The sequence below is a fragment of the Moschus berezovskii genome, chromosome 24, assembly GCF_049115385.1.
Source record: "Moschus berezovskii isolate FMDL1 chromosome 24, NW_MosBer_1.0, whole genome shotgun sequence".
NCBI lineage: Eukaryota > Metazoa > Chordata > Mammalia > Artiodactyla > Moschidae > Moschus > Moschus berezovskii.
In genome coordinates, this window is record NC_142483.1 from 59904554 (window position 1) to 59916693 (window position 12140).

Sequence of the window (12140 nt, forward strand, 5' to 3'; positions counted from 1 at the left end):
GGTGAGCGTCCTTGGAAAGGGGGCGACCTTCTTCCCTCCCGCCTCGAGGAACGTGATCAGGTGGTGGGCTCCGCGGTGACTCCCGCCGCACCTCGGATGAGGGACGATGAGCTACACGCTTAGCTTCGGTCACTAAAGGTCCGACAAAGCGGGGCAGGCCTCGCGCGGAGCCGGCACGGCGCGGAGACGAGCCCGAAGCCCCGAGGGCCTGAGACGGGCCGGGACGCGCGCCGCCCGCCTCCTCCCGCCCCCCCCGGCGCCCGGCCGCGGGGCCCGCAGGCGGCGGGCGGGCCTGTGCGGCGCGTCACGGCCGGGACCGCCCCCCGCAGCCGCGGCGCCGCCTCCCCGCCGGGCCTGCGGCCGGCGCAGTTCTCGCTGCACGTTACCCGCCGCGGCCTCGGGCCCCGCGAGACGCAGCCGCCTGCCGCCGCGCACGCGCCGCCGCCTCGCGCGCACGGCTCTCCCCACGCGCGCGCCTCGCGCACGAGCGCAAGTCCGTTTCCCTGGCGCGCCGGGCTATCCGCGGCGGGCGGCGCGCACGGGGCCAGAGCGGAGCGGCCGCGCAGCGGGCTGGACGGCGGACCATGGAGGCGGACGGGACCGGCGAGCAGATGAGACCGCTCCTCACCCGGGTAACTGGCGGGATGCTGGCGGCGGGCGGCTCGGCGGGGGCGCGGCGCGGCGGCCGCTGTCCCGGGTCCGGCCCCGCGGCCGGCGCGCTCGCCGCCCCTTTGTGTGGCTGCCTGGGGCGGGGGACGGGCGGGCGGCGCTGGCGAGGCCGCAGCGGGGCCGGCGGCGCGTCCCGGGGGCCCAGCAGCGCGGCGGGCACCGCCTCCGCGCCGCGGCGTTCGCCTCTCCTTCCCGGCCTTCTCTCCTCCCGGGGCTCGCTTCCGATGATCTCGGCGCCGGTCAGACCCTCGGAAACCCACCCTCTCCCCCGGAGGCGCGCGGCCCCACCTGGCGACGCCGCAGGCCGCGATGAGGAGCTGCTGAAGCTTCTCGTCTGCCCGCCGCCCGCAGCCGTGCGCTTTGTTTCGGGACTTCTCCGGTCGCGTGGACGAGCCGCCTGCGTTTGGCGGCCACGGTTCCTCTCGCCGCCGATCTGCCCGCTGCGCCGCCTCCTCTTCTGGCGAGAACCCGAGTGCCTTCTTGCCACCGGCCAAGCGTGGAGAGGAAGGTGTTCTGCGCTACTCCTTCCCAGCAAGAGCGCGTTTACGCTGGAGCTCGGAGTGGCCTCGGGTGAGGGGCAGTCGGGGGTGGGCTTGCAGAAGTTCTGCCTTCAAGTTTGGGATACCCGACGGGCCCAGACTAGAGAAACCGACTTCCTGCTTTCGTGGGGGATGCACAGGTCCCCACGGCTGTGACTCAAAGGGCAGACAAGTGTTAGAAATTTTCCTACTTCCAGCAAAGGAGGAAAGGTTGCAGTGAAAAATTTTCCAGTCTTTCACAACTAACAGGAAAATTGCTTTTCATGTATTCTTATTCAAGAATTTCACTTATTCCACCCCCTACACCTCCCCGTCCTTTTAGAGATTGTGAGGCCTTGAGAGTAGCCACTCGTCCTGTCAGAGTGTTCACCTATGACTTCTCAAAACACGGAGAAAACGTATCCAGACAGTGAAGTTATTTAGCAGTGGTTTTTGGAAGATCACTGGTACTGATGGTAATAGAATCCTGGAAACTCGTCCGTCCTAAGGTAGCTATTGTAATTCTTTGTGTGGCCTTTGAATAAGCTTGTTTTAGATGTATTGCTTAGCACCTTCTCTAATAGCATGTATCAGATGCACTTGGCTGTTCTTGAATTTATCATTTCCAGACTTTTAGTTCAGAGCGGTAAAGAGCCTCAGCGATTTCTTAAAGCTGGAGAGAAACTATGCTGTGTTCTCAGATATTATCTTCTTAGCTAGCAAAGGAAGCCTGTGATAATGCATTGCCTTACCAGATCCTTCATTGTGATAACACTGGGAACCCATTCTGTAGTATTCAACGGAGACAGAAACAGCTCTGCTCAAGTGAGGGAGACAGAGGACAGGGGGATTATCGAACGCTGTTATTAATGACTTGGCAGGGAGCACTTTGGAAGTGTATGCCTCCTAAGTCTTGGGAATAGAAGACTTGGCTGCAGTAGCCATATACACATTGATAATGTAAATCAAACATGATAACCTATCACAATCTAAAAATAGAATGAGAGGACAGGAAAATTGTTGGTTTAAGTTAGTAGAGAACACTGTTACTTGAAAACTGGGATGAGAGAAACTGTTTGCATTGACAGAGTTAATGCTTTCCTCATTGTTTTTCCCCTGGTAAATGAAAGTTGAAAAAGTGGAAGATTATATTTGTCAGTTTTAACTTCTCTAACCCCTAACCAACTGCTTAGCATAGTAAAAAAAAAAAAAAAGGTAGAATAAAATGATTATTCCTAAAATGCCATCTTAGGTATGTAATTATGTAAAAACTTTTGAATGAATTGATGGCAGTTTCTGTTACTCTGAAACTGGAGCCCATCTGTTTCATAACTTAGGCTCCAAGCTTTCTTCTCTTAAAATTCTATAATTTTCATTGAGTATGGTTTTGGGATACAGAGAAAAGTCATTTATCTTAATAGGAAAAAAGAATGCAGTTTTTGTTTTGCTTGTGTGCTCAGTCACGTCTGACTGTTTCTTCAACTTTTGTTTGCTTTATTACAAAAACTCATCATCCTGTTAAATCTTGTTACAACAAATAGCACTGTTAGAAGGTTCTCAGGTTTTAGCAGATGTTCTACTTGTAAACCGTACATGATTTAACAGAATTCTGTTACTTGTTAGCTAAGTTCATCCATTTTACGGCATTTCGATTAAGTATCTCCTAGGTACAGGCACTGGGGATGCAGTCAGACAAGGTGGGCAGAGCTCTAGTCTCAGTGAGTTTATTTTGGCAAGTGTAGAAGGCAATGGCAAGCCACTCCAGTACTCTTGCCTAGAAAATCCCATGGACAGAGGAGCCTGGTGGGCTACAGTCCATGGGGTCGCTACTAGTCGGACACGACTGAGCGAATTCACTTTCACTTTTCACTTTCACACATTGGAGAAGGCAATGGCAACCCACTCCAGTGTTCTTGCCTGGAGAATCCCAGGGACGGCAGAGCCTGGTGGGCTGCCGTCTATGGGGTCGCACAGAGTCGGACACGACTGAAGCGACTTAGCAGCAGCAGCAGCAGCAGTGAATACGATGATAGTATTTGCATTCGTGCTAATTCCATTGGTGAGTGCCAGTTAAAATACATTCATGAGCCTGTGAGAAATACTTGTAGGAAAGTAGTTGTTAGTAGAAATGAGAGATATTAATAACCCGGTATGAGCGACTGAACTGAACTGAACTGATGACTTCAGAGATGATTGGTAGTGAAGGTGATTGATAGGTCTGTAAGTGTGCAGTCTCTTTGGGGAGCTCTCTGGATAGCTCTAGGGATATCACACACCCCAGGCACATGATAAGGATTTTCAGTTCCCCTTTGGCCTTGTAGTTGGTGTCTCTGGGCCACCATCCATGGAGGTGTGATAAAGGGAGAAATAGCAAATCTGTCTTCAGTTCACCTGAAACCGTAGGACACTTGAGTTGGATTGAATTGCTTTATTTGTTAACTGAGCCTGGTAAGTATAGTGGTTTTCTTCTAAGAGAACTTAAGACATGAAAACTGTTTTGTTCCACTTGACTGCAGTTACTTGCGTAGGTTAAGTTTGAAAGCCAGAGCAGTGTGGTGTTGAAGGAACCTGGTGTGTTGTTTTAGTGGTATGTGGTGTGCGAAAACCTTGGTACTGATGCTTGTCAACATCCTGTAATGGGTTGTTTTTCTTCCGCTTTCCTTTCCTTTCTTTCTTACTGGATTTTGTACAGTTGTGATCTTCGATTAGATAGTATCTGCAGCTCACAAAATGGGTCTTTTATATCAGGGAGCATACAGGTGATTCATAGGGTTAAAATGATAGATTATTCAGTGCGGCTTGTGATTTCCATGATAGCTTCCTCTTACTGATTACTCCTTCTTCTGTAGTTACCACTTTTATGCATACACTGTTTTCAGTTTTACAATGAACATCAGTTTTTATATGTGTAAAGATCAGTCGGCTACCTCCCCCGCTTTTTTAAGCCCTCTTGTGAACATGAAAATTTTTGATTCCTGTACAAACTGGGTAGCTATACCAACATTATAACTTACACTGAAGTTTGCCTCTGTTTTTATTAGCAGTCAACTTCATGTATTTTGTTGAGTAATGCTCATTGAATTTTACAATTTAGGAAGACTTTCAGGACTATTTGTAACTGCACCTGACCCTTGAATAGCACAGAGGTTAGGGGTGCCGACCCTCCATGCAGTCAAAAATCCTCTTTATCTGCAGTTCCACGTCCACAGATTCAACTGCCTCTGGATTGTGCAGAACTGTGATATGGATTTCTTGGACAGAAATCCACATGGATTGTTCAAGGGTCAGCTGTATAATGATAATAAACCATCAAGGGATCTGTGGTTGGCGTAGTGTCCTGACAGTATTTGACAGTGCTGCTGCTGGCAGTCTGCTGAAGGCATAGGGCCAGCAGACTGGACTGGTGATGGATTCCTAAGTTCCTGACTCTTTGCTTCCATGGCTGAATGCTTTTCATTGACTATTTTTTTTAAAAAACTTAATTAAATTAGTTAAAGATTTTATTTTTTCAAATTTATTTATTTTAATTGGAGGCTAATTACTTTACAATATTGTATTGGTTTTGCCATACATTGACATGAATCTGCCATGGGTGTACATGTGTTCCCCATCCTGAACCCCCCTCCCACCTCCGTCCCCATCCCATCCCTCTGGGTCATCCCTGTGCATCCTTATCATGCATCAAACCTGGACTGGCGATTCGTTTCACATATGATAATATACATGTTTCAATGCCATTCTCCCAAATCATCCCACCCTCGCCCTCTCCCACAGAGTCCAAAAGACTGTTCTATACATCTGTGTCTCTTTTGCTGTCTCGTATACAGGGTTATCGTTACCATCTTTAAATTCCATGTATATGCATTAGTGTACTGTATTGGTGTTTTTCTTTCTGGCTTACATTACTCTGTATAATAGGCTCCAGTTTCATCCACCTCAGTGGAACTGATTCAAAAACCTCCAATAGCCAAAGCAATCTTGAGAAAGAAGAATGGAACTGGAGGAATCAACCTGCCTGACTTCAGGCTATACTACATAGTGACAGTCATCAAGACAGTTTGGTACTGGCACAAAGACAGAAACATAGATCAATGGAACAAAATAGAAAGCCCAGAGATAAATCCATGCACCTATGGACACCTTCTCTTTGACAAAGGAGGCAAGAATATACAATGGAAAAAAGACAATCTCTTTAACAAGTGGTGCTGGGAATACTGGTCAACCACTTGTAAAAGAATGAAACTAGAACATGTTCTAACACCATACACAAAAATAAACTCAAAGTGGATTAAAGATCTAAACGTAAGACCAGAAACTGTAAAACTCCTAGAGGAGCTGCTGCTGCTGCTAAGTCACTTCAGTCGTGTCCGACTCTGTGCGACCCCATAGACGGAAGCCCACCAGGCTCCCCCGGCCCCGGGATTCTCCAGGCAAGAAGGCAGAATACTCTCTGACATAAATCACAGCTGGATCCTCTATGACCCACCTCCCAGAATATTGGAAATAAAAGCAAAAATAAATGGGACCTAATTAAAATTAAAAGCTTCTGCACAACAAAGGAAATTATAAGCAAGGTGAAAAGACAGCCTTTAGAATGGGAGAAAATAATAGCAAATGAAGCAACTGAAAAAGAATTAATCTCAAAAATACACAAGCAACTCCTGCAGCTCAATTCCAGAAAAATAAACGACCCAATCAAAAAATGGGCCAAAGAATTAAACAAACATTTCTCCAAAGAAGACATACAGATGGCTAACAAACACATGAAAAACATGCTCAACATCACTCATTATCAGAGAAAGGCAAATCAAAACCACAATGAGGTTCCATTTCACGCCAGTCAGAATGGCTGCTATCCAAAAGTCTACAAGCAATAAATGCTGGAGGGGGTGTGGAGAAAAGGAATCCTCTTACACTGTTGGTGGGAATGCAAACTAGTACAGCCGCTATGGAGAACAGTGTGGAGATTCCTTAAAAAACTGGAAATAGAACTGCCATACGACCCAGCAATCCCACTGCTGGGCATACACACTGAGGAAACCAGACTTGAAAGAGACACGTGTACTCCAGAGTTCATCGCGACACTGTTTATAATAGCCAGGACATGGAAGCAACCTAGATGTCCATCTGCAGATGAATGGATGAGAAAGCTTTGGGACATATACACAATGGAGTATTACTCAGCCATTAAAAAGAATGCATTTGAATCATTGACTGTTTAAAACCGGAGTGGCCAAACATGTTTTCAGTGCTTGCTTTATTTAGGAAGATAATGAGATTATGATATAGATTTGCATTTTTATCTGGAGCTGATATGCTAGTACAGAAAAGTTATAGTTTGGCTATTTCAAGCATATTTTTAAGTGTTTTAAGTTTTCTTTAGCCATAGTTTGAATTTTAATAAGTTTATTTAGAGCAGTAAATGATACAGTGAAGGATGAAACACATTCTTTCATAACAAAGTAGAAGAAGATGCACTAATATTTTAAATGTCCGTCCTTTTTCTTTGTAGAGTGTTGTGCCGACTGGTGTCATTTGGATGTCATCCTTCTCACGTGTCAGGCAGTGCAGCATTCTCCTTCCTGGATTCTAGGACTGCATTGCTTCTTTTTGTCACATTGCTCGATTTGGAGAGCTGTTGACTTGTATCATCATCTCTCATTAGGAACTTGGGAGGTGGATATATCTTTGAAAATGGATTCACAATTTGCAAGATGCCTATACTCATGCAGAGCTTGAGAAGGGAAAAGATGACACTCAAAATCATTTTTTCTCATCATTTCCCATAACATATAGTTAACACTTGGTGCTTTTGTGTTTGGTACATGTTCTTTTATATACAGAATATTTTCAGCCTAATACTACTCTTTATTTTGTTAAAATACTGACAATACTTACACAGAATTCCTCTCACTTTAGAAATTAATGTATTCAGCAATAACCAAAAAAAAAAAAAAAAAGGAATAAAGCAAATGTATGCATAGTGGACTGTCTTCCCTTTGAGTTTCATGGTAGTAGTGGGGCTGTTTCTGTTCAAATAAATCATTTAGAAACAAATTTTTGATAAGAATTTAAATTAGAAGTTCCCATTTTACTATGCTTTTGCCACTGTGTTATTGATCTAGAAAACATATTTTGTTTTTCAAAATTTTAGCACTTTTTAATATTTGCCTTGAGTGGGTGGGGTTCTGGGGGGAGGAAGTGTCAGGCAAGGGAGGGCAGAGGGTATTACAGAGCTGCGTTTGTCTGAATTACAACCTTAGCATCAGGCTTGATGAGAGGAGCTTGGGCTGGGCTTCGGCCTCTGCTGGTTTCTCCTGTCGGTGCCCTTCTGCTTTGCCCTCAAACCGACTGTGGTGGCCCTGCGTGTATCACCTTTCAGTGTATTATTAATACCTCTTCTCTCCTAATCATTTTCTGCTGCTCGACTGTGGTCATGCCTGGGAATTCTTTGATCTGCATTTAAAAAGCACAGAATTTTCTTTGTTTCTCCTGGGCATTTACAAAGTCATGTTCAGATTTGCTGCAGAATTTTATTTCTAGTAGATACAACAGTCTAATGTAAAATGTATTGTGTTTTTTAAAATTGTGGAAAAGATTACATATTGTATAAGATGAATTAAAGGCCAAATTTCTTAATTCTGTTAATTTATTTTTCTACAATAAGAGACGTGTAAAAATCAGGCCACACTGCTTGTAATATCAGTAGTTCCCACAGTTATTTAATAGAATTTAGTTTTCGTGATATCATTAATTGTTAAATATGATCCCTTTGTGTATGCTTTATTCACTTGCACCGAGGAGCGCATCATAGTGAATTTTCTAATATGTTTTCATTAGCGTTGTGTGAAAAGTGCCCTGAATTCTGTCCTAGCATTGGGTATTAACGGTGCCACAGAAATACAGCGGTCTATTTAAAATTGCTTCTAAAATAGATGTGCCCATGGGGACTGTGGAAGTGCCTCTGGGGTCCTTGAATCCACAGAAACTGAAAATTAAGCTTGTGTGTGTTACTTTCTAGAAGAGGGTCAAATAGCTTATATTTAGATTTCAAAGGACTTTATAATTCGAAAAACAGCCAAAGCCTACTCTAAAAATTAGCTCAGCTTGGTTTTGTGCCTTTCTTGAAAGTTCATAGGTTTATGTGTTGCTTAACTAGATGACTGATTATTAAATTCACCCCAATATTTGCTAAAGTTTATTTTCCAGAATACCGTGTACCTGTAGAAGATTTTGCAAAAGAACCATTTTGTAGCCAAATCAAGTTTGGGTGATGTCACAGGCTGTACTTCTGGGAGATTCACAGTGATTAATTAAAGGCTCTGAAAAGTCCTGTAGTAAAGACATTCAGCTCTAATGGGGAGAGAATGCAGCCATGTAAGGTAGGAATTCCTGACGGTTCTTACAGAATGTGCTCAGGAGGTCACCGGGGCTTCCCTGCCCCAGTGTTAGGGCTCAGTGCTTCCCACCGCCCGGGCGCAGGTCCCGCCTCTGGTGGGGAAACCACACTGCACAGTGCGGGGTGGCGGGGGGCCCTCAGAGAGCAGGTCACTAATATGCTGTGTTGTTATAGGTCTAAGGAAGCAAACCCTGTGGTGTTTATAATTCGCTTTGTTACAGTAACAGGAGAGATTTTAAAAGTGTATTGCCTAGGGAGGTACTTTGGAAGCAACATGAAAGGGCACTAGTTGAATAAATTATGCTCCATCCACACAGTAGGTTACCACAGCTATGAAAAATGAATGAGGAGGAGCTTTTTGTACTGATGTGGAGGGATCTCGCAAATAAATTGATTTTAAAAAATCAGGGTGTGAGTCAGAAGATAATATTTCATGCCTTTTCTCTAAGGAGTGTAATAAAGAATGTATATTGTACTTATAGGCTTCCCTGGTGGCTCAGCTGGTAAAGAATCCGCCTGCAATGCCTGAGACCTGGGTTCGATCCCTGGGTTGGGAAGATCCCCTGGAGAAGGGAAAGGCTACTCACTCCAGTATTTTGGCCTGGAGAATTCCATGGACTGTATATATTCCAGGGAGTTGCAAAGAGTGACACGACTGAGCAACTTTCACTTCATTTGTACCTACTAGTATTTGTATAAATACACTGGAAAGATTATCAAAAAACTAGTAAAAATACCATTGAGGGTATGAAGGAACAGGATTTGAGACCAGAGTGGGAACAAAACGTCATTGTGTCCCTTTCAATGTAGTTTTGATTTTTGAACCATGCAAACATATTCAGGAAAATAGGATGATTTCTTATATTGTTTTATGTCATGGGTTGACATACCTATCTAGTTATGTCATGATAAAGAGTTGTATATCTGTCGATACAGTCTAATACATTATGAACTACTTAATTTTTCATGTTATAAAGGTACCACTTAGCAATAAGTGTCTGTCAGTAAAATGACACACGACATGCCTAATTATGATATTGAATGCTCGAGTCCCTTGGAGATTTTGAGTTTGTTTGTTACTGATGTCCTGATCCTTCTCTCCCTTTCAGCTTCTTTCTATCCAGGAATTTAACTTAGTGAGGAGTCAGTGGAAAGTGGGAAGTGGGGAGAGACTGAGTGTTGCTGTAAATGAATGTGCCTTATGTGCAAGCAAGTAGCTGTATGGTTTTGTGTGTGTGTGTATAATATATACACACACATATGTCTTTAAACTTAGACTTTTCCTTTGTGGTTTTTATACTTCCCTTCGATTGAAGATCATATATGTTAAAAAAATTATTTAGTTCTCTCCTTCTTGAATTGGAGCTTAGGAGGGTCTAAGCTAGCTAGAGGCTGTACCATGGAAGCCAGGTGACTTAGTCCCCTGTGACTCCAGAGGGAAGAGAAAAAATGGGAAGAGAAGTGGGTGAGAATAAAGAAGAAAACAATTCCCAGATGACGTCTGTTGAGCTTACTGTGGCCCAGTTGGAGGGGGACTGCTCACACCTAAGTGTGTTGTGAGCGCTGGGCGACCGGCCTCTGCTGGGCTGGACCACGTAGCGGTGCCCTGGGAGCACGCCTCTGTGCCTGCGATTCCTCCTCTTGTCCTGTGTGTTCTGTGTGAAATTTCTAGCCCTCCATTTAAAACCTTAGTTAAACATAGGACCCAAGGAATGATTTCCACTTAGCTGGCTTTCAGAAGCCAGTGATTTGGAAAGGAGAGGACCACCCCTGAAGGTATTCTTATATCTCCGTCTGGGTGTACACCTCGGTGATGCCCTGAGACTGCAGCGCCTCAGAGGAAGCAGGGAGCCCTGCTCAGGCTCTGCTCTCTCCCTCCAGTTGTGGCACTGGTCGGGGAGTGATGTCATTTTTCTCACATTGATGTAAATCACTCATCTAGGACTTCTGGTCTTGTTTTTGCTGTGGCTAAGTTGGTGAAGAACTGGTCATGGACGTTTTAGAGAAGGCCTACTTAGAGCCATGCATTTTTTTGGGCATCTTTAAATCACTTACTGTTCCTGTTAAGTGGGCCTTAGAAAGCACTGGTACGAACAAAGCTAGTGGAGGTGATGGAATTCCAGTTGAGCTATTTCAAATCCTAAAAGATGATGCTGTGAAAGTACTTCACTTAATATGCCAGCATATTTGGAAAACTCAGCAGTGGCCAAAGGACTGGAAAAGGTCAGTTTTCATGCCAATCCCAAAGAAAGGCAATGCTGAAGAATGCACAAACTACTACACAGTTGCACACATCTCACACACTAGTAAAGTAATGCTCAAAATTCTTGAAGTGAGGCTTCAACAGCATGTGAACCAAGAATTTCCAGATGTTCAAGCTGGATTTAGAAAAGGCAGAGGAACCAGAGATCAATTTGCCAGCATCCATTGGATCATCGAAAAAGCAAGAGAGTTCCAGAAAAACATCTATTTCTGCTTTATTGACTATGCCAAAGCCTTTGACTGTGTGGATCAGAACAAACTGTGGAAAGTTCTTCAAGAGATGGGAATACTAGGCCACCTTACCTGCCCCCTGAGAAATCTGTATACAGGTCAGAAAGCAGAAGTTAGAACTGGACATGAAACAACGGACTGATTCCAAGTCAGGAAAGCAGTATGTCAAGGCTGTATATTGTCATCCTGCTTATTTAACTCATATGCAGAGTACATCATGTGAAATGCCAGGCTGGACGAAGCACAAGCTGAAATCAAGATTGCCAGGAGAAATATCAATAACCTCAGATATGCACATGACACCACCCTTATGGCAGAAAGTGAAGAGGAACTAAAGAACCTTTTGATGAAAGTGAAAGAGGAGAGTGAAAAAATTGGCTTGAAGCTCAACATTCAGAAAACAAAGATCATGGCATCTGGTCCCATCACTTCATGGCAAATAGATGGGGAAACAGTGACAGACCATTTTCTTGGGCTCCAAAATCACTGCAGGTGGTGACTGCAGCAATGAAATTAAAACGCTTACTCCTTGGAAGAAAAGCTATGACCAACCTAGACAGTATATTAAAAAGCAGAGACATTACTTTGTTGACAAAGGTCCGTCTAGTCAAGGCTATGGTTTTTCCAGTAGTCATGTATGGGTCTGAGAGTTGGACCATAAAGAAAGCTGAGTGCCGAAGAATTGATGCTTTTGAACTGTGGTGTTAGAGAAGACTCTTGAGAGTCCCTTGGAAGGCAAGGAGATTCAAACCAGTCAATCCTAAAGGAGATCAGTCCTGAATATTCATTGGAAGGACTGATGCTGACATTGAAGCTCCAGTACTTTGGCCACCTGATGTGAAGAACTGACTCTTTGGAAAAGATCCTGATGCTGGAAAAGATTGAAGGCAGGAGGAGAAGGGGACGGCAGAGGATGAAATGGTTGTATGGCATCACTGTCTTGATGGACATGAGTTTGAGCAAGCTCCAGGAGTTGGTGATGGACAGGGAATCCTGGCATGCTGCAGTCCGTGGGGTCACAAAGAGTCAGACACAACTGAGCGACTGAACTGAACTGACTC

At 44.6% G+C, this 12140-nt stretch overlaps 1 protein-coding gene across 3 annotated transcripts in view; it reads left to right on the forward strand.

Annotated features, from left to right (window-relative positions):
- Nucleotides 1-366: 366 nt before the first annotated feature.
- SLC4A7 (solute carrier family 4 member 7) overlaps nt 367-12140 on the forward strand; it is a 125158-nt gene continuing 113384 nt past the window's right edge. Inside the window, exon 1 of one of the 3 annotated variants that reach the window (XM_088831589.1) lies at nt 367-632. Coding sequence is in view for 1 of the 3 variants with exons in the window: in XM_055414781.2 (XP_055270756.1) it covers nt 585-632 (48 nt within the window). In the remaining 2 variants the exon portion in view is untranslated. Of the gene's footprint in view, nt 633-1052; nt 1240-12140 lie in introns of those variants that run through there. The other 2 variants (XM_055414781.2, XM_055414791.2) reach the window with 2 other exon arrangements.